This window comes from Alosa alosa, chromosome 18 (assembly GCF_017589495.1).
Source record: "Alosa alosa isolate M-15738 ecotype Scorff River chromosome 18, AALO_Geno_1.1, whole genome shotgun sequence".
NCBI classification, from domain to species: Eukaryota; Metazoa; Chordata; class Actinopteri; order Clupeiformes; family Clupeidae; genus Alosa; species Alosa alosa.
This window is the reverse complement of record NC_063206.1, coordinates 20,611,890-20,638,674: the sequence shown is the minus strand read 5'-3', so window position 1 is coordinate 20,638,674 and position 26,785 is coordinate 20,611,890. Positions and strand designations below refer to the sequence as shown.

General features: G+C 42.6%; 3 protein-coding genes across 4 annotated transcripts; all 3 read right to left on the bottom strand.

Annotated features, from left to right (window-relative positions):
- Positions 1 to 139: 139 nt before the first annotated feature.
- Positions 140 to 7,674, bottom strand: eef1a1a (eukaryotic translation elongation factor 1 alpha 1a). 2 transcript variants are annotated; one of them, XM_048269022.1, is made up of 8 exons: positions 7,244 to 7,674; positions 5,220 to 5,410; positions 4,737 to 4,916; positions 3,633 to 3,929; positions 3,098 to 3,248; positions 2,226 to 2,482; positions 1,740 to 1,974; positions 140 to 1,109 (listed from the first exon to the last, which is right to left on the bottom strand). In XM_048269022.1, the coding sequence occupies exons 2-8, from the start codon at positions 5,361 to 5,363 to the stop codon at positions 985 to 987; spliced, it is 1,389 nt and encodes a 462-aa protein (XP_048124979.1). In that variant the 5' UTR covers positions 5,364 to 5,410; positions 7,244 to 7,674; the 3' UTR covers positions 140 to 984. The 2 variants fall into 2 exon arrangements, with proteins under 2 accessions (XP_048124979.1, XP_048124980.1); XM_048269023.1 differs by lacking the exon at positions 7,244 to 7,674 and adding an exon at positions 6,718 to 7,208.
- Positions 7,675 to 7,766: 92 nt separating this feature from the next.
- On the bottom strand, positions 7,767 to 21,900 carry slc17a5 (solute carrier family 17 member 5). The gene is made up of 11 exons (XM_048269021.1): positions 21,708 to 21,900; positions 20,632 to 20,822; positions 16,167 to 16,400; positions 15,490 to 15,577; positions 14,862 to 14,948; positions 13,935 to 14,053; positions 13,526 to 13,687; positions 13,186 to 13,318; positions 11,759 to 11,906; positions 11,377 to 11,467; positions 7,767 to 10,819 (listed from the first exon to the last, which is right to left on the bottom strand). Exons 1-11 carry the CDS (start codon positions 21,787 to 21,789, stop codon positions 10,688 to 10,690), a joined length of 1,467 nt encoding a protein of 488 aa, XP_048124978.1. The 5' UTR covers positions 21,790 to 21,900; the 3' UTR covers positions 7,767 to 10,687.
- A 422-nt stretch (positions 21,901 to 22,322) lies between these two features.
- si:ch211-195b21.5 (zinc finger protein 318) lies at positions 22,323 to 26,589 on the bottom strand. Its single transcript, XM_048269742.1, has 9 exons — positions 26,122 to 26,589; positions 25,896 to 26,008; positions 25,414 to 25,719; positions 25,066 to 25,375; positions 24,235 to 24,898; positions 23,892 to 23,959; positions 23,598 to 23,691; positions 23,381 to 23,502; positions 22,323 to 23,099 (listed from the first exon to the last, which is right to left on the bottom strand). The coding sequence occupies exons 1-9, from the start codon at positions 26,341 to 26,343 to the stop codon at positions 22,662 to 22,664; spliced, it is 2,337 nt and encodes a 778-aa protein (XP_048125699.1). The 5' UTR covers positions 26,344 to 26,589; the 3' UTR covers positions 22,323 to 22,661.
- Between the last annotated feature and the right edge of the window lie 196 nt (positions 26,590 to 26,785).

Below are 26,785 nucleotides of genomic sequence, written 5' to 3'. Positions count from 1 at the left end.
AATGAGAATATACCTTGCATAATAAAATCTGTAGTCATAAGTTGAATGACGTGTTTGTTTACTCATTTGCTTGTTACTATACCAGCTTACTGATTGCTGACAATGCAATCGGAGCATAGGAAAAACAGAGTACACACTGTTTGGTTTTAAACATCTTTAATATGACATGAAAGCTTTTTGAGTTTATGAACAATAAGGTGCGAAAGCTAATGCCAATCAAAGTCAATAAGTGCTTGGTGCAGAGTCAGCGTAACGCCAATCAAAAGTGCTAGAAAATCTGAACAATTCGGTGCATGGAAACTTCACATGCCGGCAATTGGACAAATTTAGAGAGTATTGCACGAATGTCATTTTTATACACAACAATTTCTATACATTTTAAAGCTAAATGTGTCTCACACAGTACTTCTTTTAAAATCTCATTAAGATACGGCCTGGTAGACATCAGTTAACATTTGGATTGTTCTTTTTGTTTTTGTAAAGTAGAGATCAGTTGAGACTGAGCACTTGATCGTTAACTGCAAATGAACACTAAGAGCGAAGACAACAGCGGAAGAACTTTACTAAGACTGCACTCCAGAGAGAGAGAGAGAGCGGGAGAGACATCTGGATTACTTAAAGCACCTCCCGGTTCGTTTTTTAAAATCACACATGGTTTTTCAAGGTCAATAACCCCATTTCACTGTGCACACTTAGAACTAGTGGTAAGCTAAAAACAGAACGCAAATGGGATTGCGAAGTTTCGTTGAAAGTCAGCACATTTTGTTGAGGGGTGAGATGTCTTAGGGAGACTTGCGTGTGGCGTCTTTACCGGTGCTCAGACTTTTTGGGTTTGTTTGTTTTTTTCCTCCTGATGCTTTTGCGATGCATTGTAACAATTAACCAGTCTCTGATGATTGAGTTGAAGCAGCCGACGGGAGGGTGGAGTTGGGTGACCTCTGCTCTGCCATGGGTGGCTCTGGAGTTGGCAGCTAAGCACAACATTCATTTCACCTTCTGAGCCTTCTGCGCTGACTTGGTGACCTTGCCGCCAGATGGGGCCTTCTTCTCCACCCCCTTGATGACGCCCACGGCCACGGTCTGACGCATGTCACGCACGGCGAAGCGACCTGGCAGAGACGGAAGGGGGTGAAACTTAATCAAGATGATCAATCAAAAGATGACACGCTGCCCAATGACCGTAGGCTAATGATTTCTGCGCTGTATGACTTGGGTGTGATCTACACCTGATCTATTTTCTTAACATTAGTTATAAGGTATAACTATAACATTAGTTATAAAGTAAAGTATATTAAGTATAGATCAGTAGTTAAAATGCATACAACCAACCATGCATAACTGCCACTGTCACAGTCTTCCTCTACAACCCTAAATGAGCAGATGCATCCTCAGGTGAAATATTTTCTCCAATCCACTCAGTCAGGATTGGGTTCCATCCGTTGTAACACAACAACGACAGGCTGTTCTAATTCATTATTCTGAAACCTCACCTAGCATCCTTCCAATCTAAACCATGAATCGCTTGGTCATGGCATTGGTTGCTTATTTGGCTCGTGATATGTCTTGTAACACATTATAAATAGCTAATGGACATGTAAAAAAGGCTAAAACGTTTTGGGTTTTTAAATAAAACTGAACTTAATGGAATGAAATATGGGTTACTGCTTTGTAAAGGTTAGAACTAAATTTGGCCAGTAACCTGGCCTGGCTACGACAGGCCGCTGTACTGAGGCACTTACCCAGGGGAGGGTACTCGGAGAAGCTCTCCACACACATGGGCTTCCCAGGGATCATGTCCACAATGGCAGCATCACCGGACTTCAGGGACTTGGGGTTGTCCTCCAGTTTCTTGCCCGAGCGGCGGTCAATCTTTTCCTTGAGCTCGGCGAACTTGCAGGCGATATGGGCGGTGTGGCAGTCCAGCACCGGGGCATAGCCAGCACTAATCTGGCCAGGGTGGTTCAGGATGATCACCTGTGTTCACACAGACAGACACACAGACTGTAAGCATATACATAGTGAGAACGAGGGAATGTACCATGTTGAGTTTTGTCAGTCTGGGGTATTGTCCTCATCTTGGGTATAAGCTCTTATCCACACCAAACCAGTGCAGCAATTTATATTATCACTAATCTTTCTCAACCTACTGTATGAATGCACTAAGGCAAAAGTATTATTATATATACATTGTATTATAATTACATCACTGTTGCCAATGAGCTCACCTGAGCGGTGAAGTTGGCAGCCTCCTGGGGTGGGTCGTTCTTGCTGTCGCCAGCCACATTGCCACGGCGAATGTCCTTGACAGACACGTTCTTCACGTTGAAGCCCACGTTGTCGCCAGGGAGGGCCTCGGAGAGGGCCTCGTGGTGCATCTCCACCGACTTGACCTCAGTGGTCACGTTTACCGGGGCAAAGGTCACCACCATGCCAGACTTCAAGACGCCTGTCTCCACACGGCCCACTGGCACAGTACCAATACCTGCGCATGTGTGATTCTACATTACTGCTCTGGACATCTGTGTGAAATTCAGTTCATAAATGTTAAGTGTGATCGGGTGAGCCTTTTCTGCAAGAGCTCTGCAACAGTATCTAAAAAGGTGCCTAGCAACAGAGCTGACAGATTTAAATATGGGCAGTGCTCTCCTGATCAGATTGTCTGGCAGTTCAAACAGTGGACTACATTTACCATGTAATAATTCCCTTGATCACGTAATAAAGTTATGAGATCACATGATAAAGTTATGAATGCAGTTATGAATTCCCCAGAATGAAAACAAACTTTTTCTTCAAATTCAAACTTTTTTTTTTAAATCAAGTTCACCTCGTCACACATCCCTAAACCTATAAAACATATTTAAAGCCCAAGATAGTGTAAATTAGCCTCATCAATCAGTAACTTTCTATAAGTAATTCAAGCCACCTCTGATCAGTTTTAGCTGTTTAACATTCCTCTAGTCAGACTCAGAAGTGAATCAGTTAACGTTTGCTATCACTCAGATTAAGCCCATTCTGGGCCGGTCTGTCTGTGTTCTGATTATACCCGATTGCGTCAGCCAGTGTCTCTAGTCTGCCCTCTGGTGGTTGTTGTCCTCACCTCCGATTTTGTAGACGTCCTGGAGGGGCAGACGCAGGGGCTTGTCGGTGGGTCGGCTGGGGGGTTGGATGGCATCCAAGGCCTCTAGCAGAGTGGTCCCAGAGGCACTGCCATCTTTACGGGTGATCTTCCAGCCCTTAAACCAAGTCATCTGAGAAGCGAGAGCAAGATGGTGGTATTCAGTCACCATGACAACAACAACGTGCAAAACAATTCACACAGCGAGCATTGTCTATCATTGCATAATACATTAGGTAATGAAGGTATCATCTCCAGGATTAGATTTACATATCCTACAATGGTTCACACTATACCTGAATGATGGCCATGCACTGCAGACAGGATAGCAATTACTGGCATCATTTGGATTTTCAACAGATACAAATATGGATTTACAGTAGATAAAAAGTTTACAAGTAAATTGCTACAGTACACAACTACTAGAGGTGGTTTGGGTTCCGAAAAGAAAATGGTCTCTCACACACACACACACACATGCATAAAGCCAGTAATCAGACACTCAGGGAGCACTTACGTTAGGGCTGGGCTCCAGCATGTTGTCGCCGTTCCAGCCAGAGATGGGCACGAAGGCCACCGTGTCCGGATTGTAGCCGATCTTCTTGATGTAGGTGCTGACCTCCTTGACGATCTCCTCGTAGCGCTTCTGGCTGTAGTTGGGCTCGGTGGAGTCCATCTTGTTGATGCCCACGATCAGCTGCTTGACGCCCAGCGTGTAGGCCAGCAGGGCGTGCTCGCGAGTCTGCCCGTTCTTGGAGATGCCCGCCTCGAACTCGCCCACACCAGCTGCCACGATCAGCACGGCACAGTCAGCCTGGGAGAGAACATGCCATGCCACAGAGATTTATATTAATAGAACACTCTAAGGAGAGAGGGAAAGAGTACACATTTTTCATATAAAATGCTTAAAGGTGCTGTAAGCGATGCTGGGTGACATCATTTCTGTTGACTTTCAAACAAAACAGAGAACTAGCTCGCTACTCCCTCCCCCTCCCTCAAGTGCTGCTCCCGTGCAATTGAAACTCTCCTAAACGCGCATCTCGTCTGTGATTTGCTGGAACAGTTTGTGTTTTTATGGGCTAGGTTTGCCCAGGTTGTTTTTGTTGCCGTTTTTGGAGCCTGGGCTGTCCACAGAGATCGTGTTTTTTTACAGTGTATTCAGGACACAGACAGCTAGCGGTTGGTTAAGTGATGTTTGCAGTAAGTGCCATAAAATGTTTAGCCTAAAAAACGCGTGGCATCGCTTAGAGCACCTTTAAAAACATTTAGGTGTCAAAATAAAAAGCAAAAACATGAGCATCCATGGTAACAAAAGACAAAAAATTATCTTAACTTCTAATTCAAACATAAACTGTTTCAGCAAATCACAGACGAGATGCGCATTTAGGAGAGTTTCAATTGCACGGGAGGGAGGGGGAGGAAGTAGCGAGCAGGCTCTCTGTTTTGTTTGAAAGTCAACAGAAGTGACGTTACCCAGCATCGCTTAGAGTACCTTTTAATAAAGTTGAAAGTTAATCAACTTAATTCAACAATTGTTAACTTCTCATTGCATGTAGAGAGGTGTGAAATGTGGGTACATAGGCAGACTGAGTTATGTAAAGATTCCGAGGGCAAAGTCTACCTGAGAGGTGCCAGTGATCATGTTCTTGATGAAGTCCCTGTGCCCGGGGGCATCGATGATGGTGACGTAGTACTTGCTGGTCTCAAACTTCCAGAGGGAGATGTCGATGGTGATGCCACGCTCCCTCTCAGCCTTCAACTTGTCCAACACCCAGGCATACTTGAACGAGCCTTTGCCCATCTGGACAACAAACGACAACGGAAGGGGTATGAATAATTTTGTTACTAATTGTATATATTTTTTTAATTATACAGGCGTTACAAAGGCTTTAATGACAGATTGTAAAACATTGTAAACATCTTCCTTAATGGATAATATATTTGTCTCATCAACATATGCTGTTCCTTATAACATACAGTATAAATATTTCTCAGTTAAGCATGTTAAGCCCACTTATACCCAGTCCCAAATATAATAACACTTAAACTATATAATAAGCGGTGTAATGGGCAAAAAAATATGTCCCCAGTTGTAAAGTCCCACCTCAGCAGCCTCCTTCTCAAACTTCTCGATGGTCCTCTTGTCAATTCCACCACACTTGTAGATGAGATGGCCAGTGGTGGTGGACTTGCCAGAGTCCACATGGCCAATGACCACAATGTTGATGTGAAGCTTCTCCTTTCCCATTGTCAAATAGGTCAATAGGTCAAATGTCACAGACGAAGCAAAAACGGCTAGGACAAAAACAATGAAAACCAGTGAAGATCATCACCATCATGCCAAACACAAACCAAGGAAGACTCTTCTTTCTCTATTCCCAGTTCTGTCCAGAAACGCTCTGAGACAAAATCAATACACCCAGACAAGTTTATATTCTAATAGCCAAGAACGTTGATTGTGTACTAAACCCAAACTATATATTTTCTCCCTGGAATTAAAAACAGCATATTACTGAAATTTGCCTTAGCCTAAGAAAGCCTTTTTGATCTCACCGTGACTTGTCATTCTACTGCGTGATAAAGTCTGATATTTCCAGACGCCTAGCTCCTCTAGTCATGTTCTGGCTAGCGCCGTCACAGCTCTTTATGGCTGAGACAGACCAGCACCATGGACAAGGGCATAACACAAGAGCAACTATTGCACAACATTCCTGCACTGCCATACTGTAGCCTGCAGATGCTGTGTTGCTGCAGGGGTACTGAAGGGGAGAACACACACACACACACACAGGACCAGTAGAGGGCCCAATCCGGGCCGGATCTCAGTCTGATTCTGCTGCTGAGCTGTCCTGGCCCGTTCCAGCCTTAGCAGTGAAAATGTAAGGTTACATAAGCAGGCACTGGTCACATGGTCCACAGCTATCAAGGTCTCCTCGCATATCAGAGCAGGAATCATATAGCCTACCCTGCCGAGGATTTCCTTTCCATCACCAACAATCAGCTAGTCAACAGCCGACCACATAACATCAGATGGCCCAAAGAAATCATGTAATTGATCGAATCATCAATCAACACAAAAAAACACCCTTGTTTACCAGTGATACCTTTCTCTGTGTAATCTGCAACCCTCCCCACCGCTTGTACCAGCCTGCCAGGCAAACGTTCCCAGTGTTTTTGCAGGCAGGGCACTGCCTAGAGACATAACAACAGGCGAGACAGACAATATCGGCATGCGACAGACTCAGTGCGTCTCCGCATCATTCGGCTCGCCATGTCTTGAGCCGCACAGGAGGGACCTCCATTTTGTCCAAAGATTTTGCTCAACTGCGCTGGCAAGTACAGACGCAGCCATTTCTGGAGACAGCCAGAACTGCTGCAGTGGCATCATCAGCCCAGTCAAAAGGGAGACAGGAAAGAGAGGAGGGGAAGGAACCAGCATTGCGGTTCAATCTGTTAACAAAGCCACTCTGTATCACTATGAGACATCATTAAGAATCCACCAATAGTCACACTTAAACTTACAACTAGAATTCACTTGCTTCCAGACATGACAGCCAAGAGGACACTGAGGCAGGTGACATTTCTTTAGAGAAGACACTCACCTGCTGCCTACAACTGGTGCTGGCGTTAGAAGTGACCTTACTGTCCAATTAACCCGATTCCCAGCTTAACGGTTAACTTGTGGGCTATTAGTGTTAAGATTATCTAACAACCTGCAAAAAGAGTCGATGCTGCCATTATTATTACACATTCCAAAGGACAGGCCTGACTATCTTCATATTTCTTCCCTGGAAACTGGTATATTCGAGTTATTATAGTGAAAATATCAGGTTTGTTTATTTTAAACCATAGCGACAGGGACCGCTCGGGTGTCGGGAGGATTTATCCACACGATCCCTCCCCCTGCAAACGCCGCCATGTTCTATCATCTCAAGTGTTGGTTAGCCTGATATTCACTTTCAATGTCGGCTTCAGCATCACTACGTGCTTTCGAGTTGATGCATTACACGTCATTTTCCCGATAAATATTTCCCCAAGAAATAGGCTACTTAGACACACAACTAAGAAAATGCTACTGCAGAAATTTGGGGATATCAATGACAGCATGCATAGAGAACTGTAGCCTACCTGCTCTTCGTTTGGTGATACCCGGTCGCCGCAGAAGAGGCTGAGCTGCGTTGGTGATCCGTTTATATTTCAGGAGGGGAGGGGGGAATAGGAGTTGCGCAAATGCACGCAACACTCATGTCCCCTGTAGGGACAGCATCATTTGTGAATATAATAGCAGCATTACTGATGGCATTGAATGCTGTTCATTAGATCAATATGCATACATTGCGCATAGGCCTATTTCAAAATGTTATCATATTGTAGGCTATTACCCCAACTTACGCAGAGTGATCCGTTTTGTAACGCAGACTACGTAGACTGCGTTCACTGACCTAGTGCGGCGCTTGAAAACCCATATTGACACTATTATTCGTGTGCCCTAGGACTCTGCATCGTTGTAGTCGCGGGCGCGGACTATATGAAAACGCGAATGTTTTTATTTGGCTCTTTGCCATTTGGATTTTAAATTGATTCATTGACGGCACATGAGCAGAAAACCTAATGTTTCTGGCAAATTGCAATAACGAAAAAAAAAAACAAATGCTGATAGATCTTTAATATTCCTGTGCGTTCAAATTGACAGTGGCATGAAATGTATTGGCTACCACATAAGAATGTATTTGTAATCCAGCATGTGTTGCAACTGATACACAGTGAAACATCATTCTCAAAGTTTTTCAAGTTCAGTACAAAGACGGTGTTTACAAATGACCCTTGCAACTCAAAAATACTAAGGCCGCGAAGGGCCATGGTGGAAATGTATTTTTAGAGGTCCTTTTCCATTCCCTGGAATTTTGACTTTGCAAAGAATGTAAAACTATAACAAAGGAACGCAAAAGAATACAATGGGAACTCAATAAATAAAATCCCACCATGTCCCTTTGCAGGACCTTGACATGATTATTCAAAATAATAAAATAGCCTACACATTCAAATAAAAGTTTAACAAATGTTACAAATAAAATTGGCAAATAGTTTTTCTGATATTTCCAGACGCCTAGCTCCTCTAGTCATGTTCTGGCTAGCGCCGTCACAGCTCTTTATGGCTGAGACAGACCAGCACCATGGACAAGGGCATAACACAAGAGCAACTATTGCACAACATTCCTGCACTGCCATACTGTAGCCTGCAGATGCTGTGTTACTGCAGGGGTACTGAAGGGGAGAACACACACACACACACACAGGACCAGTAGAGGGCCCAATCCGGGCCGGATCTCAGTCTGATTCTGCTGCTGAGCTGTCCTGGCCCGTTCCAGCCTTAGCAGTGAAAATGTAAGGTTACATAAGCAGGCACTGGTCACATGGTCCACAGCTATCAAGGTCTCCTCGCATATCAGAGCAGGAATCATATAGCCTACCCTGCCGAGGATTTCCTTTCCATCACCAACAATCAGCTAGTCAACAGCCGACCACATAACATCAGATGGCCCAAAGAAATCATGTAATTGAGAAAAGAATACAATGGGAACTCAATAAATAAAATCCCACCATGTCCCTTTGCAGGACCTTGACATGATTATTCAAAATAATAAAATAGCCTACACATTCAAATAAAAGTTTAACAAATGTTACAAATAAAATTGGCAAATAGTTTTTTTTTTTTTTTAAAAGTGGAAAAATCTTCCCTTCTGATCTCAGGGTTCAAGCAACAACTGAATGACGCTCCCTGACTTGAACCAACAGGCACACCATTCCAGAGTGATGTATTTAAATATGTAAATACGTCAGCACTTGTATTTTCACAGAAACAGAAAAGAAGGGGGGAAAAACAGGGCTGGTCAAACTTTCACCTGAGCTAGTCCTTGACTCCAGACATGAACGAAACACATGCCCGCTGGAGAAGTCATGGCTAAAATCCTGTCTGCAGTATTGTACTTGTTCATGTAGTGATTGATTCTTGCACTATGTTTGGTGAACTGTGACATCAATAACAAGTGTATGAAGAAGTGTTCACGAATATATGCCTTTGCACAATAGGCTACACATTCTAGGAAAGGACATAGCACATCAAAAAATTAAACAAATATATGCCTTTGCACAATAGGCTACCTCACATTCCAGGAAAGGATGTAGCAAACCAAAAACAAGTATTCAGTGTCAACTGTTTGAATTAGTTGAAACCAAAAGTGCATACTAATTGCAGATTTAAGGCACATCTAGGAGAGGAGATATTAGACACCTGACCAGAGAAAAAACTACTACAAAGCTCAAAAGTCTTATGGATCTGTACAATCCAAACAGATGGATCTCCAGCTTTTCAATATTGTGCTAAATATGATCGCAGATAAAACACAAAGTGTGTGGAGATCTAAAGCAGTAATGTTATGGTCCACTGTGAAGATCACTGCAGTTAGATGGCGATAGAAGACCATCAGTGGAACAAAAAGTCTTGACACATTCACCCCATTCAACCCCAACAAGATCCACAACAGAATGCTATTGGTTAGACAGCCTTTGGCATACTTTTGGTTCGACAATCATACTTTCTTCATCATAGTACAGTTTGGGTACAACAAAGGCCAGGGCATTTGTTCTAGGAGAACACAGACTTCATGTGTGTTCTGGCTTTCAAACTCCAATACACTCTCAACCACTTCATTTCAGCTCTGGAATGTCAGTACTCCAGAGGAAACCGGTTTTTGTAAAATAAATGTAAATGCTTTGTGATCGTAGTGATTTAATCTAAAGGCAACTCCTTCAATAATATCTATTTTGCTTTCAAACTAAACTACCATTACATGATGGCAAAGCAAGCCATATCTTCGCAGTTTTCAAAGTACCATTGTTTCCCCTTTTCAACACTAATGCAGCAGGTCCAACCATAGCCTCCACCTTAATAGGACCAAAATGGGAGAAACTCTAGTCTCTTTTTTACAGATACATTTCTTGTTGTAACAATCTTTATAAGAAATCTAATACAGTTGAAACCATTTAATGTCTCAACTTTCAGCACTGAACCTTTTAATGGCTTTTAAATTATTTGAACACCAGGGTCCATTTACATGTGAAGTTGACCCAGAAAGTGAACAAGTTCAGGATAATTTACTGTAGACATACCTGTTCCTTCAAACAATTAGTGAAATACCAATTCACTGGTGTTCCCTTTACACCATTAGTAAGCTTGACTATCAATGGAATCAGGTAAGCTTGAGGAATGGCTCATGAGCAAAACAGGCCACCATTTGGGATGGTGAAACAAATATAATGCCATGAGTAAGTGATGAACGAAAAGGCTGCAGTATTGACATGTAAGGTGTTGTACAAACACATACAAAATAATAAAACAATATAATATTTACATATTATAAAACAAAAAGTCAGCCATGTAAATCTCTTTTGATAATTGTGCGAATACTACATCTATCTAAGACTGATCCCAAAGTTCAGTTCAGTGTCCATTCCTTTGGTCATACCACATGCATCCTCCGTAAATGGTGAGAGCATCTTGCATTGTGAGTTTCACTGAGAATGTGTGCGGTGGACTGCCCATGGCTGGACTGACCCCTGCCCAAACAGCGTGAAGAAGGCTGCTCCAAATAGGTTAATCCCCGCTGAGATGTAGAACACAGTTCGCCATTCCTCGATAGTGTTCTAGAATGTTAGAGAACACAAGAGGAGAAAGGATTAAACATGGACAGAAGAGCCAATAGATAAGGCTCTGATGGACATTATACAACAATTGGGTTCTATGGAGCTATTTATTTGTTTCTGACAGTATAAACCAAAGATTCTAGAACAGAGCTCCGCTCTAGAATCTTTGGTATAAACACTACCTAAATGGAGTTCTAGAATAAGATGATCTAGAATAAGAGTTCTAGAATAAGAGGATAACTTTATCCTTCTATTTCGGTAAAATTATGTCAGACGGTTGATAAAGTATATTGTATATTAAGGATCTTTGGTTACACTAACTGCAAGCATGAAAGAGTATGACATAAATAATTGATTAACAGCTGGAGAAAAGTGAAATGATTTCTCAGTGTTTTTGCATAACATACCGCTTGCAAAATGCATTAGCATTACATAATATTCAGATAAAAGGTGACTTACATTGTGAGTAAAGTCTTAGTCAATACTGCCTTCTTGACAACACTTTGTCTGTTAGAGCATCATATACTAGAAAAAAAGGCATAGTCCTAAAAACTTACGGATTTAGTCAGTGCTCTTGCTATGACTGGTCCCACCATTCCTGGGATGGTGGCAAAGGAGTTGGTGATCCCAAGTAAAATCCCAGCATAACTGTAGACAGAAGACAAAAATGTCTAAATAAAATATTGTAAGCCAAGAAAGCTTTCCAACAGACTTATAAAAGCACTTTTCAAACTTGCCACGACCAACAGTTTCATAATTCACCAATCATTATCCAAGAAAGTAATCTCTTAACTAGTAGAGCACTGTTTAACACTATGGCCGACAGTTTAACAGTGATATAAACATTATAGGGGTGCCTGTGATATACAACTGTCTGTAAACCATCCGAGTCTTTATAGCCTTGAATTCTCCACAGAAGAGAAGGCAGTGTTCTCTTACGAGGGTGCGATGTCCAGATGGTTGATATTGAATCCAGAGGCAGACACACCACCCAGCGATGAGGAGGCAGTGAGGAAGGCCACTGCCATGATGTAGTCACAGTTTGTGAAGCCGGCAGCAATCAGGAACAGTGCCGGCCCAACCATTCCTGCACGCAAACACACAGTACTTATTTACTTTACAGTCATTCAACTGGCATGACATGATCACACTGGAATGATCACAAAAACAGATGATCTGAGGAAACAAATGTCTCTGGGACACTCCTCAACTCTATCTGAAACATGTGATTTGTCAGGTCTTGTCATGTTTCAGATACAAAGAAAACATCTATAACCTACAACGACAATCCATCACTATGAACATATATAATAACAAAATGTGCCATTATTGACATTCTGTGTTTGCTTTTTGCTGAAGTTCTGTTGGCCCTCATACTGCAAAACCATATTGCCTTTGCCTTGACCTTAATAGTCCAGGCCAGCGCCCGGCTCCACCAGCTGCCCTGTATCAGCTGACCTTCCCCTCCTGACACAGCAAATCAGTCTCAGCACACCACAGACTTCCCATATTCACGGTCTATCTGCTCACTTTGCCTCTCTCTCTCCCTGCCTTCCTCCTGCATGGCTGGTCGCTATGTCAGCTTCTGCAAACTTCGTTACCATGCATGATGATACAGCAAAGCAGACCTCCTGATTTTCAGGCTACAGTGCTAACGATTCAAAATCAGCCAGCAGAGATGTCTCACATGAACGTCACGTTAGTTCCCTCTCTGTACCACAGTGGTTTTATTATGGCTAAGTTAAAAAGCCAATGCATGCACACAAGCAAAAGGACATTAAATTACACTGCTCCACAGAAGCAAGTCGTGCCAGTTGCTACAAGCTGCCACACAGCTGCTACAAGCGGTGTCCTCTTTATAGATGTTTTGACCTCATAAAAATCACAAACTACACATTTCTCACTAATGTTAGAACAATATAGTCTTCACTTTAAACTCAAGCCAGTCTTCATCAGGCTCACAACAGATCTACTGCTGAGGAAGCATCAACTGAATATTGTGTCATAAAATATAAAATCTCACGGGTGGATGTAAACAGAAGATTCAAATCTGTATGAGTATATTGAAAACATTATGTATAACTCAAACCTAGAGATGACTGAGGGGGTAGGGGGGAGATAAAAAATTCTGCAGTCCATGTAAATGCCATAAGTAAGTCTCTAGCTGAATCACCACTTTACCACCACTAAAAATGTGAATAGAATAAAGCTGAAGAGCTTTAAAAAAAAAACAACTGCTGAATAGCTGAATAAACAAGATTAAAACAATCTGGAAATGTGAGACTGATGTGAGACCAGTGGCTGACTGGGGTGAAACAAGAGACACAGAGAAAAGAGAGGAGTCAGAGGCAGTCTTCCTCACTCACCAATGAGGGTGAAGGCCTTGCGCACGGCAACGGTGCGGAACTGACATGTCTCCCTCAGGTAGTCTGCCAGCTGACCGCCCAGCAGCGCCAGCAACCAGCAGCCCAGGTAGGGCAAGGCTGACAGCATCCCATTCTGAGACAGGGTCAGAAGGTCAAAGGTGAAAAAAAGTCCACACTGACTGTTCCTTTCAATGGTTTGAGGTCCTATACAACTCTACTGCACAATTCAACTGTAAATGAGAATATTATCAATAATAATCAATTACCAATCAATAATCATATCAACTATAGATTAGTAGTGAGATATGAATGCCTTATTCATTATGTTATGCTCTCTTACCTGTTGGATACTGAAGCCAAGTATGTCATTCATGTAGGTTGGAAGCAGAGTCAACAGTGTGTAGAATGTCCAGTTGTAAGAGAAATGGGCGACTACTATTGCCCACAATGGCAACGACGTTAAAATTGATCCCCAAGGTATATAATCCGAGGTTGGCGAGAGCTGTGATTACAATGTATAGATTACTTATACTTATATACATTATACATACATTATGTATTATTACTGTTTGATTGTGTGTGTTGTTTGTCATTGTGTGGGTGTACATTGTTCTACGTGTTCTGCCATTCATACCAATAGTGAAAGAAGAAAACAAAACTGAATCAAACGGGTTGTGAGTTAAAGGACAGCCATCCTACCCGTACAAGGCTCGAAAAATACAGTCCCTGGGACTGGAAAGGAAAGCTACCTCGTTTTTGAGTGAGGCAGCGATGTAGAGCCTCTCTTGTTCTGATATCCTGGGATGTGTGCTGGGTGTGTTGCTCACAAGTGCAGCCCAGAGGACGAACCAGACCATCCCAACAACTCCTACAGATACCACACACACACAAACAAGAGTGCATGCACACAAACACGGGCAAACAGTTCAGGATTTCACTATTTACAAAGAAGCATCAGCAACTCAATTAACCATGCTGTATCTTAACTCTCACTGTACGACCATTATACTGCATGACTAAGCAAGAGGAAATCTGGAAAGGTACAGATATTTTAAGGAACAAACGTTCCCATTCCTAAGGGGAAAAGGCCAGGGAAAAACTGGGTAAGACTTGGGCTGTCCACCCACAGAGATTTAACAGATCATCTGTTAAGATTACAGTTCAGTATGTGAAATTGTTGTTGAATATTTCCTGAACATCACAACTCCCAAATACACACCCTTTCCATAAATTGTAGTCAACAGAGTGTCAATAAACAGGTTGTTGATAATCAGCCTCTGTAGATAGTCTGTGGGAGAACTTTCCAAGTGTGGCCAAAAACCGATACAGAGAACGGTACAGATATCTTACTCATATTCACATGGCAGGCATGAGTTAGTCATGTGCTGGCCATAAACATGATCATGCAGCTCTATGGTTTTGTGAGTCAATATTTGCTGTAAACTTGAATGACACCTTTTATCTTCTACTGTCTTTATTGTTCAGTGTTAGTAATATTTATATACTTATATTACTTTTTCTGATGTAAGTGTTTTTTCCCTTTGGGGATCGATTAATTAATTAATTAAATAAATAAATTAGACAGTGAAAGTGTTACAGCAGACACAAAGTCACCCTGAAGTTGAATTAGAAATACCTATTAATTTATAATAAATAATAAATCACTAATAGCTCACCAAATACATAGAAGACATAGGTCCAGTCAAGGTAGAAACAAATCATGCCAGACAACGGCAAGGCCACCACAGTTCCCAGCTGAGCACCTAAATAAATCAGACATTTAATGACATATGAGATACAGTACTGGTAATTTTCTGTGTATTAGCCGCATTGTGTATAAACCACTGTTTTAGGCAAGTTAAAAAAATAAAACCATATTAATACCATATTAACTGCCCCCGTGTATTAACCTCATAGCTGAAGAAATTTAGCAAAATCAATGTATAAATCTCAGCTTATGGTTGGGAAATAGGATTCTTTTCATGAGATAAAGAATTTTTCACACAAACACCATGTATTAAAGCGGTTACTAAAATTCAAACACTCCAAATTTGTGGATACATTATACAGAAATTACATCTTTTCTTTTAGCAGTGTATAATTTCACAAATTGTCATGGTATCTGAATCACTAAATTTGCCTTCGGCTGTATAGAAAGAAATTAGCAATTAATACTAATCTGTTTCTTTTGTATTGATATTTCGATACAATGGATGTGGATAGACAAAGACAAAATGTTGTGACAAAATAACCACATAAAATGCTTCAAACAACAACAACGATAGGTTCCATCATTCTGGTCACCTGTGTATGAGATGGTCAGCAGTCGACTGCGCTCCATTGGCGGGGCCCAGGAAGCCCACATAGCATGCATGGCAGGAAATGTGACCCCCTAGCAAGAGTGGACCACACATTTAGAATTACGGATAAGAACCACACAGACATGACTCAACAAATACTAACTTCCCTTAACTCACTTTGCATAAGGGCTGTGTTACAGTCCATGGTCATTTGCATAATCATGAGGCCACACATTACACAAGACACAAAAATGTAGCCATTCTTGTGTTGAAACTGTTTTTTTTCTCCAATTATTTAATCATTATCACCCATTATTCTACGAGTTCCACATACCATATACCGGTATATAATCTGACAATACATCCAAGGAAATAAATGGTCAGTGCAATGATAGCACCAGTTTTAAAACCCAAGGTTGTTTACCAGACAAAACATCTTACTGGTCTGGTCATGGTTCTTTATCATGTATGCATGAAAAACAAACTCCACCCAACCCCTTTCAAGTTGTAGCTTGTGTCTCCCAACACAATTAGGTTCCTCTATGACTATGTAAGACATTCCCTACATGTATGACAACACACCTAATCCTGGGCTGGCAAACTAATCCTGTTTTTCCCTTTTTGTTGCCATGACTGTTTACACCACCAGGGCAGTAGAGAAGAGTTGAAGGCCGAGTTTACCTCTCCAATGCCCTCCAGCACTCGAACAGCAATGAGGTAGCCGGCCCCCAGATCTGCTGCCACTGGCGTGAGCAGGGTGAAAATCACAGTGCACAGGATCCCAAAGCCCAGCAGCCACTTGGCGCCATACTTGCGCGCCAGATAGCCGCCGGGTATCTGCGTCACTATGTACCCGTAGAAGAACGAGCCCAGGATCCAGCCCTGCGTCTCCGAGTCCCAGTCATACACACTGGCCTGGGGAGGCAATTTGCTAAACATGTTAGTCACGCTCCGCTTGAAATCGGAATGTTTTAGTTGTGATCTCTATGAAAGTGTGCCATATCGTCACATGACAGTATCACTACACGACCAAGCCAGGTCACTAACCAAGGGTGATATGTATGCTTGGGCTTACTCACAGTGCAAATGGCTCAGGACAGATTCAATTGCATTCAGGGGCGGTTCTAGGGGCTGAAATTTGCCTGAAATATCATTGGCCCCTGTATGGCCCCTGTACCGTCAATCATCAATAAATGTCAAACTTGTTGAGAACGATGATCAGAGATGCAATTCCATTCCCAAACAACTGGTGGCAGTAATGCACCTTTTGAAGCTTGAAAGCTAAAGTACACAACGAACTGCTTAGGTCTGTGCACGAAAGAAAGAATACATTTGGCTAAACAGAGAACTCTCGGCTAATGTGAAGAACTGATACATTTGGCTATGGAAAGTCTCAGCTAGCGTGAAGAACCGATCAATGGCAGCGTTTCTTCCTCCACAGAAGTTTCTTCGTGATCGTGAGTCACAAATCTAGGCTATGTGAGTTATCATTAATATGTGAAAAGGACGTTTATTTGTTTGGTTTGAATTCATTGTTGGCATGCTGATAGATTTTATGTATGGTAAGGTAACATTAATGTATTTTCATCAGAGGTGGAAAAAGTACGAAAATATTGTACTCAAGTAAAAGTACCAATACCTTGATGAAATATTACTCAAGTACAAATTAAAATACCGATCTGAAAATGTACTCAAGTAAAAGTAAAAAGTAGTTAATTTAAAATATACTTTAAGTAAAAGTTACTTAGTTACTTTTTTTTTTTTTTTTTTGGGGGGGGGGTACCATAACAACCAGTTTTACCAAAGACTTTCTAATGAGGAGATACAGCACTCAAAAAAAAAAAATCCTCCATAGTAATGCATGGGGTTAGTTTGTAACGCCAATATGGCAGTTGTCTACACATCATATGTCTACACATATCACAACCCTTCCGCGGCAAAACGTCGACATGTGAATCCATTGAGCGAATCATGTGGTGTGTTGTAAAATACATTGAGCCAATCATGTGGTGTGCTGTGAAGACATCGTGCCAATCATCTGTTGTGATCTCGCTGCTGGAGCAAGATGGGGTGTCGTGAAGCCTTACGCACCGCATTTCTGCTGAAATAGATGCCGATAAGTGCTCAAAAAGTGTTGCAATATGGCCGCCCGGTGGAGGTACTTGCCTGAAAAAAGGCGTTGAAAAATGGAGATCTATGTGAAAAATCACGGAGTTCTCCTTTAAGTTTGAGCAGTAGTTGATTTTCAAAGTTAGTTGCACTCATCCTTGGGTCGCTTTGCAGTGAACAGTAATCCAGCACAACTGAAAAGCCCCTCACAGGCAGCTGAGGCAGGCAGGCCAATATTGAGTATTGTCACTTTACGTTCGAAAATCGATTACTGTCGATTGACCAAACAACACAAGTTTGAAAACTAAAATAGGGAATCGATTTTAACCAAATATAAAATAATTCCGAGTGCAGAAATCATTGCGAGCGCTAAAAAAAGAAAATTCCCACCAATTTTACGCGACCGGGAACAGCTGTTTCAATCAGCTGCTGTGCTGTTCATGTTTTGCCAAAAATGGAGGACAACGCGATCAACCTGTGCGACATGTAGAGAGGCAGTGATAGGCCCTAATAACTTGAGGAGTTCGATGTGGAAGTACTTGGTTTTTGGTATGTCAAACTATGGAGAAGAACAAAGCGGTAGGCTCATAACCTGTGCAATCGAGTTCTACGTGGCGAAATTTGTTTGGCGTAAACACAGACACAGCTAGGTTGAAGCCTGCTGTCATGTCACTGATGTAATGGCAGTCCACTTTCGGTTTACTGGTTTTCGAGAATGTTGCACTTCTGTTTGTCATTGTGCCGAAACTTCCGCCAATAAATCAGAAATATTGCTGGCTTGCGTCTACAATCGTCCTAATGCAGTTGTTTGTGGATTGGCCTATATTTGGCGTTGAAAATGGAAACGTCTTTAGACATAAAAAATCGATTTTACAATCGATTCAATGAACACACTGTCTCAAAAAAATCGAACAGGAATTTTTTCACAAAAGTGACAGCCCTAATATTGAGTTGCAGAGAGTTTTATATTTGGAAGCGAGCAGAAGGTTCAACAGATTAAAGGGCGTGGTACTGGGGGGGGGAGTGGGAAGTATAGGGCCCCAATGGAGGAGAGGGCCCCGTGAAAAGTGGAATACAGGGGGGCACAACATTTTTCACCAGGCATTAGTAATAACTCAGGTAATCCACACATAAAAATCCAAACAACTCCATAAGTAGAGTCATGTAATGAAGTGGAATAACACAGGGGAGAAGTATTAAACACCTAAGAAAAAAGCACTAAGGCAAGGAAAGGGAAGGAACGAGCTGGAATCTGTATAGAGAGTAGTTTTCCTTTCTATCTGTACAAATTAATATAAGCTTGGTTAGTAGCCTACATATTGATGGGCTATAAAAGGTTTTCATTACCAAGGTGTCACACAAGAAACATTTCATGATGGATAAAAGCAAAAAGCTCTCCCAAGACCTTTGCAACCTTATTGTTGCAAAACATATCAATGAAACTGGTTACAGATGCATTTCAAAACATCAGAATCTTCCAGTAAGCAGCATGGGAGCCATTATCTGCAAGTGGCAGAAACATCACTGCATCATCAACCGGCCATGCACAGGATCTCCTCGTAATATTTCTGACCAGGGAGTCAGAAGGATAGTCAATTCCAAGAGCCAAGGTCCACTCGGAGAAAGCTCCAGAAAGACTTGAAGGCAGCCAATTCAATTAAATAGTTCTGGAAGTAACTAAAGATCAGGATTCACAAGAGGGACCCCTGGAATCTGTTTAGAACAATGGGCCAAAATCAGACCTGATACTGCGACCAATAAGTTTTGTCATACAGGAAATGTCTTGAAGCTGTCTTTACAAACAAAGGCTTTTCTACAAAGTATTGAAGAAATGTCAGTAGGCACGTTCAATACTTTTTTCCTGTGTCATTCCACTTTAATACACAAAACTCTTATGTTTGGATTTTTTTTATATGTGTGTTAATATAATGTCTGGTGAAAATTTCGAATAGACCTCACTGGAAGTTTAGGCTAATTACTAGGGGGAAAAAAATAAGCGTTCAATACTTATTTCCACCATATATTAATTTTACCTGAATATTTTAACTTCCAAATTAAATGTCAAAATGAATGTCAGACGAAATATAAAGTTTGACTGACTGGATTTTGTATACAAAACATAGTGAAAACTGTGTAAGGTCACTCTCACTCTCCCTTGCTAAAGAGCTAAATGGTTTAGTCCGCCTGCACGATTGATAAGGTAGTCTTTCTTTTGTTTATTTAGTTGAGCATCGCTAGTAGTGGACCGCTAATTGTTTTGCTGCTGGTGCAATGTCTTTCTCCAAGAAAGCCAAGTCAGGTTACTAAAAACAAAGGCCAAAACGGGGAAAAAGAGAGACATCAAAATGAGGGGAAACAATTGCTAATAAACTTCTTTCCATAGAAAGGTGAGCACAAACGTCAAAACACGAAATTCCATGGTGTTTGCTTAAATATCTCATAATCATTAGTGCTAAAGCGAACTGAGACAACCGATTGGAATAGCGGAAAATACACTTTCATAAGTTAGGCTAATCTGATGCATTTCGTGATCCAGTCTCCATCACTTTCAGAAAGACTGCATGGCGCCAGCTTGATTAATGTCCTGTTGTAGGCTACATGTATGCTGATCATTATCACTAGGCTAGTGGTTTAGGGCGCGATTTTTTTCTCTCCCTTTCCGTTTTAGTTAGTCTTTTTTTTACTCAAGTAACGGGATTTTTGATGTAGCGAAGTGCAATACTTCACTCAAAATGTAATCAAGTAAAATTTAAAATACCGATTTTATAAACTACTTCAAAAAATACAAAATACACAGAACAACTACTCAATACAGTAACGTGAGTAAATGTATTTCGTTACTTTCCACCTCTGATTTTCATCCCAATAGAGCTAGAGGTAGTCCCCACCCGCATCCCAACTGATACTCCCAATCACTCATTACAATGAAGAAAACAGAAATGAACAAACCACAGTAAACACACACAATTAAAAGTATCTTTTTTTTCATTCAGTTATGATTAGGTGACTTAGGCTGTAGGAGGAAAGACTGACTTACGGTATGGTTGTGTTTGGGTCTCGCTGGGCTGGTGTGCCTAGGACAGACAGACTGGCTGGCATTGCTGGAGCTGGTAGTGTTGAGCATGTCTACCATGGCCACGCTCAGGTTCACCCGCAGGGCGTAAGCCACAAAGAACCCATAGCAGGCCAACACGGACAGCCCGTAGCGCGCTGAACAGCAGGCAGGAGCTGAGAGAGGGAGTGGGGGAGAGGATGGGAGGGAGAGATAAACAGGACACGAGTCGCAATCCATAACTGCATGGTTGTTTTAAAAGTTGACAATATCACTACACTCTGATGTTATGACACATTAGGTGTGTTCGCCTTCATGCAGATCTGTGCAGATCTGACTTGATGTGATGCATGCTGGGTTGAATATAGCAGGTGAGAATAGCAGGTCAAGCTTCTTCTGCATGAAGACGAACACGCCTATTATCTCATGTTTTCCACCTTAAAGTAATTTGGTGACGCCCTTTTCCTGCCACCACCTTTGCTAGTACTGCCCAAATCCCGTGACTAGCCGGGGGAATTTAATTTTTTTCTTTTCAAATCGCAAAGACCTAATCACACATTTGCGTGACAATAATCCATTAAACCTGTATGGTTTAAAACCAAAATGTTTAACTGTGCGCCCTAATAATCGACTGACTGCAGTGTCAACAAAGACTTAGACTCAAATCGGATAACGATGCTCATTTAAAATGCAGCATATTAGGACTTCTGGCCAATTGACTCCTCGAAGTTTTACATGATCTAGGCCTATGTTTTGCCTTGGGCAGCGGGCAACCATGGTATTGTACTGAGAGTCTGACAATGAATGCAGTCAGTCTGGATCTGGACAGAAATCTGCTATCTGCTAGGAAGTGAGCATCAATAATTTATAGCGCAACTTTATGCCATTGCACAATATACAAAGCCATCACTTGTGCCCAATAGTTTAGTAAAAGTGTAAATATATGCAATTTTAGACAACGTATAGTTTGATAGGCTACTTAGTGTAAAAGTGTCGAAAGTAAATACAACTGAGCAGCTATCCTCAAGCTGTTAACTACAATAACCAGAAAACTTGTATACCTTTTTCTGCATTTTCCTCTTTGCGCTGCAGCAAGGGCCGATTGTAGTCATCGGTCTCAGTATCTGATGCAGAATGATCCATCTTACAACAGACGTCTGTAATGTTAGTTCAACATACGGCACTACGACTTCTGTATCCACCGTCTGTATGTCTGCTCATTTCTCTACGGGCTGTTTGTGTGTTTCTGCGGTAGATTCTGCCCTAATTGCTTCTCTTCCTACTTTATAGGGGAGGGCCGTTAATGACTGTTTTGGATAGTTCCCTCTACTGGACTGGAGTTTAAATACAGGGAAATTGTCATAATATCAAGACTTTCTCTAGACAAACTCACATCCTGCTTTCCAGCAAACAAAAGTATGCCTTATGAACTACTTATCTTTTCCAGTTAAGGAATAAACATCCATACGAATATACATCAAGGTAAATGCACTTGGTGTATACAAGCCATGATGTAGCAGTCACCAAAAACATCTGTTTTCATTCACACTTCAATCAGTTTCAATCAGTCTTTTTTCCCAGCAGTCATACACACAGCAAAATGTAAATTATCCAGTTTGTATTAAACAAGGAGCAAATATGAAGGTTTTGGAACATCACTGACTCAACCCACCAAGGAATAATAACATGTGGTAACCACATGGTGAGTTTATTTCCAAAAAATATTCACAAAATTTTTCACACTTCCTCAGAAAATGTTCAACAGAATGTCAATGTATACATTGAAATACACCGACAATGGATTTTCGTGGTAACCAACATGAAATAATTGTACTACACCGTTATTTTTAACTGTCTGATTTCTTGTAAATTATATGAGGAGATCCAGGTGTTTAAAGTTATAGCTATTGACTGCTGTTGTCTTCTCCATGCTGCATTGTGTTGTGATTGAAGATTCCAACTAAATGGAAAATACAAAATGGGGGAAACAAAACAAAACACTTCTAAAGTAACAGCTAAGTGGACTTTGTCTTAGACTTCCCAGCCTTCTCCTTCTTTAGTTTCTTCTTATCTTTTTTCTTCTTTTTCTTCTTCTCCTTCTTTTTCTTCTTCTTGGCGCTGCCGCCTTGGGTAGAATTGTCCGAGTCACTGTCTGAACTTCCTTTTTTGTCTCCGTTCTCTACCGAGGAGCTCCTCTCCCCAACCTTAGGCTCCACCTTCACCCTGACAGGTTCCGTGGGCCTGGCAGCAGAACCCTTCTGGTCCCTGCGGTCAGGCTCATCTCGAGCCCTCTTTCTGGGCCAGTGTCCTGGGCTCAGCTCCCGCTCATCTCGGTGTGGTCCCTTGTCATCTTCTGCAAGCCGCTTCTTCTCTGAGTGGCCAGGTCCTGCGGAGTGTTGCGAAGAATGGCCAGAGCCGCTCTTTGTGTCGTTGTATAACTTAGGCATGGATCCCTGGGGAAAAGAAACAATTACAAAACTATACATCTAATCCTTCCCTAATGACCTTCAACAGCTGTGCTTGGCATTTCTAATAGCAAAGTACTACTAAAACATTAAACATATAATGGGTTGCATTGTGTCATGGTGTTTATGGTTAACTAACTTAGCAGATGCATTTATCTCATACGACTTATTATATTGCATGTAGCATATTAAATGCTGCAAAATGTGCTTTGTCAAATCCATAACAGAGCCAGTGCCACACACACACACACACACACACACACACACACCTTTCCCGAATCTCTGGAGCCCTTGTGGCAGCCCTCGTGCCTTTGGGCGCTGGCCAGATCCCCAAAGAACTCCTCACACAGCTTACAATAGAAGCCAATCACTGGAATCAAGTTCCCTGACCCTGCAAAACAATCAGTGGATACATGACTCACAAAATGATGTCTTCAAATGGTGCACCTCAATGTAACACATGGAGAACCAGTGTCAGACTTTTACCTTCTGTCTTTAAAATGCTCTCCAGTTCTTTCACCAGGTGTTCTTTCCTCTTCGCTCCACCGCCATGTTTGTCACTTCGATCTCTTTCTCTCTCCTTTAAAACAATCAATGCTAAATGAATACGTATTTCTAAATAACATCACTACTAGGTGTGTAAAAAGACTTTATGGGTTCCAAAAGGACACATTCATGACATAACAAAATATTTCTAACAGAAGGAGGTATACCAATAAAACAGGATCTACAGAGAAGATTACAGAACTGCACATTTTAAATCCACGTAAAGTGACGCACCTTCTCCTGATGACCGCTATCTCTATCCCTATGGGAATGCTTGCTGTCCATGCTCTCCGACTTCGACCCTGAAAAGTGAGTACTCAAAATAGTAAGAAGACTCTACCAAAAACACACAGATACACCTTAACATTCATTCATAACTCTGACCAATGTATGGCTTGGGATTAGCAAATTGACTGTTAAATAGAATTTAGAATTAGAATTCCAATTGAAATGAATTATCATGAATTTATTATCAATACAATAATTACAACAATTATTCATATTCTCTGTGAACTCATTTATACAACTGTAATAAGTTAAATTAAACTGATTAAAAGGCGTGGAAGGACTCCTTCACCTTTGGATGAAGGCGTGTCACGCATCTTTGAAGCGATCTTGGTGATTTCCGCCATGCTCAGAGTCAGTCCCATGTTCTTCAGGAGGCTCTTGACCCTTTCAAACTCGGCACTGCTGGGCGTCCCCTCTCTGTGGTCTTTGGCCGGGCTGCTGGCTTTGTGTCTGTGGGATGGAGGGCCCTTTTTCGGCTCTGGCGTGGAGCTACGCTTCTTCGCCGGGGCTCCCTGGCTCATGCCAGTCAGAGCCAGCGCCGACTGGGCCTGCTTGAAGATGTGGCTCATGCCCGGATCACCCAGGAGCGCCTTGAACTGCTGGAGCGGAGTTGTTGCCGCCGACGCCGACACAGTAGTCTGAGAGTCCGCCAGTGGCCTCACCAGGGTGCTCTGGGTGGTGCTCTTGTCTCCGTACAGGAACTCCTCCTCGTCCTCGATGTCGGGGACGTCGGCGGCGACCACAGGCTGCCGTTGTCCTTCCGGAGTCTGCGGGCTCGGCTCGCCCATCATGCTCAGGATGCGGGAGAAGCCGCTGCCGTCCTGCCGCACCCTCTCGTGAGGGAGAAGCGAGCTATCGGTCACCTCCAGCGGAGCCACCTGGTAGGCATCGGGTCGGTGCGGGGAGACGGACGCCTGAACTGGCACAGCAGAAGGACTGGCCAACGGAGCGCTCTGCAGAAATGATGCGTATGTGAAAGAAAACTTTTTTTCCCTAAACATCTGTGATACAATTTCATCATACAAATATTGTGCCCTAACTACACAAATACCGCTTGGGCATCCAGAAATATCATTACAAATTTGATCATTCATTCAATTTGTTTTGTTTTCATTATTACCTGTGTCTGTTGTGTAAGGAAGGCTTTCTTCACCACAGACAGGGAGTCCTCCAGGCCCTTGCTCTGCAAAAGCTGCTTGAGTTCATTGAAAAGGTCCACCTTTGAGGACAGACTGGAGTTGCTGCTACTGCCCACAGGCCCACTGCCTCCACTCCCAGGCTCCCTGCTGAATGCATAACCACCAGTGTCTCTGGCCTGGCTCCGGCCTCGGCTCCTGGGACAGCTCCTGCTCCGACTCCGGCTCCTACTCCTGGGCCGACTCTTGCTCCGCGCCCTGCTTTTGGCCCGGCTCTTGGCCCGGCTGCGGCTTGCCCCGCTCTGCTCTTGCTTCGCGCTCTGCTCTTGCTTCGCGCTCTGCTCTTGCTCCGCGCTCTGCTCTTGCTCCGCGCTCTGCTCTTGCTTCGCGCCCTGCTCTTGCTCCGCGCCCGGCTCTTGGCGCGGCTGCGCCCTCTACTCTTGCCCCTGCTGCGGCTGCGACTGCGGCTGTGTCCTCTCTGCTTTTGCGAGGGACTCTTGCTCCTGCTCTTCCCTCGGTCCGAGGTCTGCTTGTTGTAGTGCCCCCAGGTAGTCTCTGTTGCCTCTCCTTCTCTCCCATTGGGCTTTGACTGTCTGTCCTTGGCAGCCAAACTTCGGAGGAATGCCTCTGCCTTATCACTAGAATGTGTTAGTGCATCAGTAAAACTAATTTAAAAAGTCACATCACATGAATGCTGAAAAACTAGGTTCTGAATTAAATGCAGAACAGTTCCAAACAGATTAGACAAGATTCAAACTTGATGACTTGTGAAAGCAGAAACCACATAGGAAGTTGCGATGCAAAGAATTCAAACCTTTCATCCCAGTTGCGAGCCTGGTCATGCGTTTGGAGAGGCGCTATGTTGTGCTGGCTACCAACAGTAATGACCATACTGTGATCAACAGACAGACCGCTGAAAGGCCGTGCCTACAGAAAAAAAGGGGAGGATGGTTTGTTGCTTTCATTTTAACAACTTGCACTCGTTTAGATAACATGAAGCATTGGCTTTCCTGAAGCCGTGTCTAACTGCTTGTACTCACGTCCATGAACGTAGGTCTGGTGGACGGGAGTCCACTTGGGTGGCCAGGCGGAGGACCCCGGTAAGCGAGACCCGGTTGGCCATGATAAGGTGGTTGGTACGGTGTTCCATATCCAGTATTAAAACGAGGACCTGGAGGACCGTTTGGGGGGCCACTGACAAAACCAGTTGGTCTCTGACTTTGTCCGGACCTATAATTTTGATTGGACACACCGCGAAACATGTCGCTGCTAAAATGGCATTGTTAGATAGGCTTTGTCTATTTATTTTCTCCGCTACAGTTAGAATGTTAACTTGTGGAGTTAAAAATGTATCACCATCGTCAACCCAAGGTACCACTAGCATCCAAAAACAGTCACTGCGCTGCTGCATTCAATGAAGTCCTTCCTCCTACAGTAACGTGGAGTTGTTGTGATGCCAAAGTGAGCAGTGCTCCCTACCGGTTGGTGGTGTAAACAACAGCGGTTTTAAATGGACAGATCACTTGTAGATGAGGCGAAGAAAATAAATTGTTATATGTGAAATCTATGTCTTAAAAGTAAATGAATCAAATTCACCAGAAATTGTTTGATTCAGTTTTAACGGGAACACACTTGTCCAAAGTGTTCATCGGTGAGCTGGGCTCTGGCCTGCTTTGTTGATTGATAAACGATACAAAGAAAATT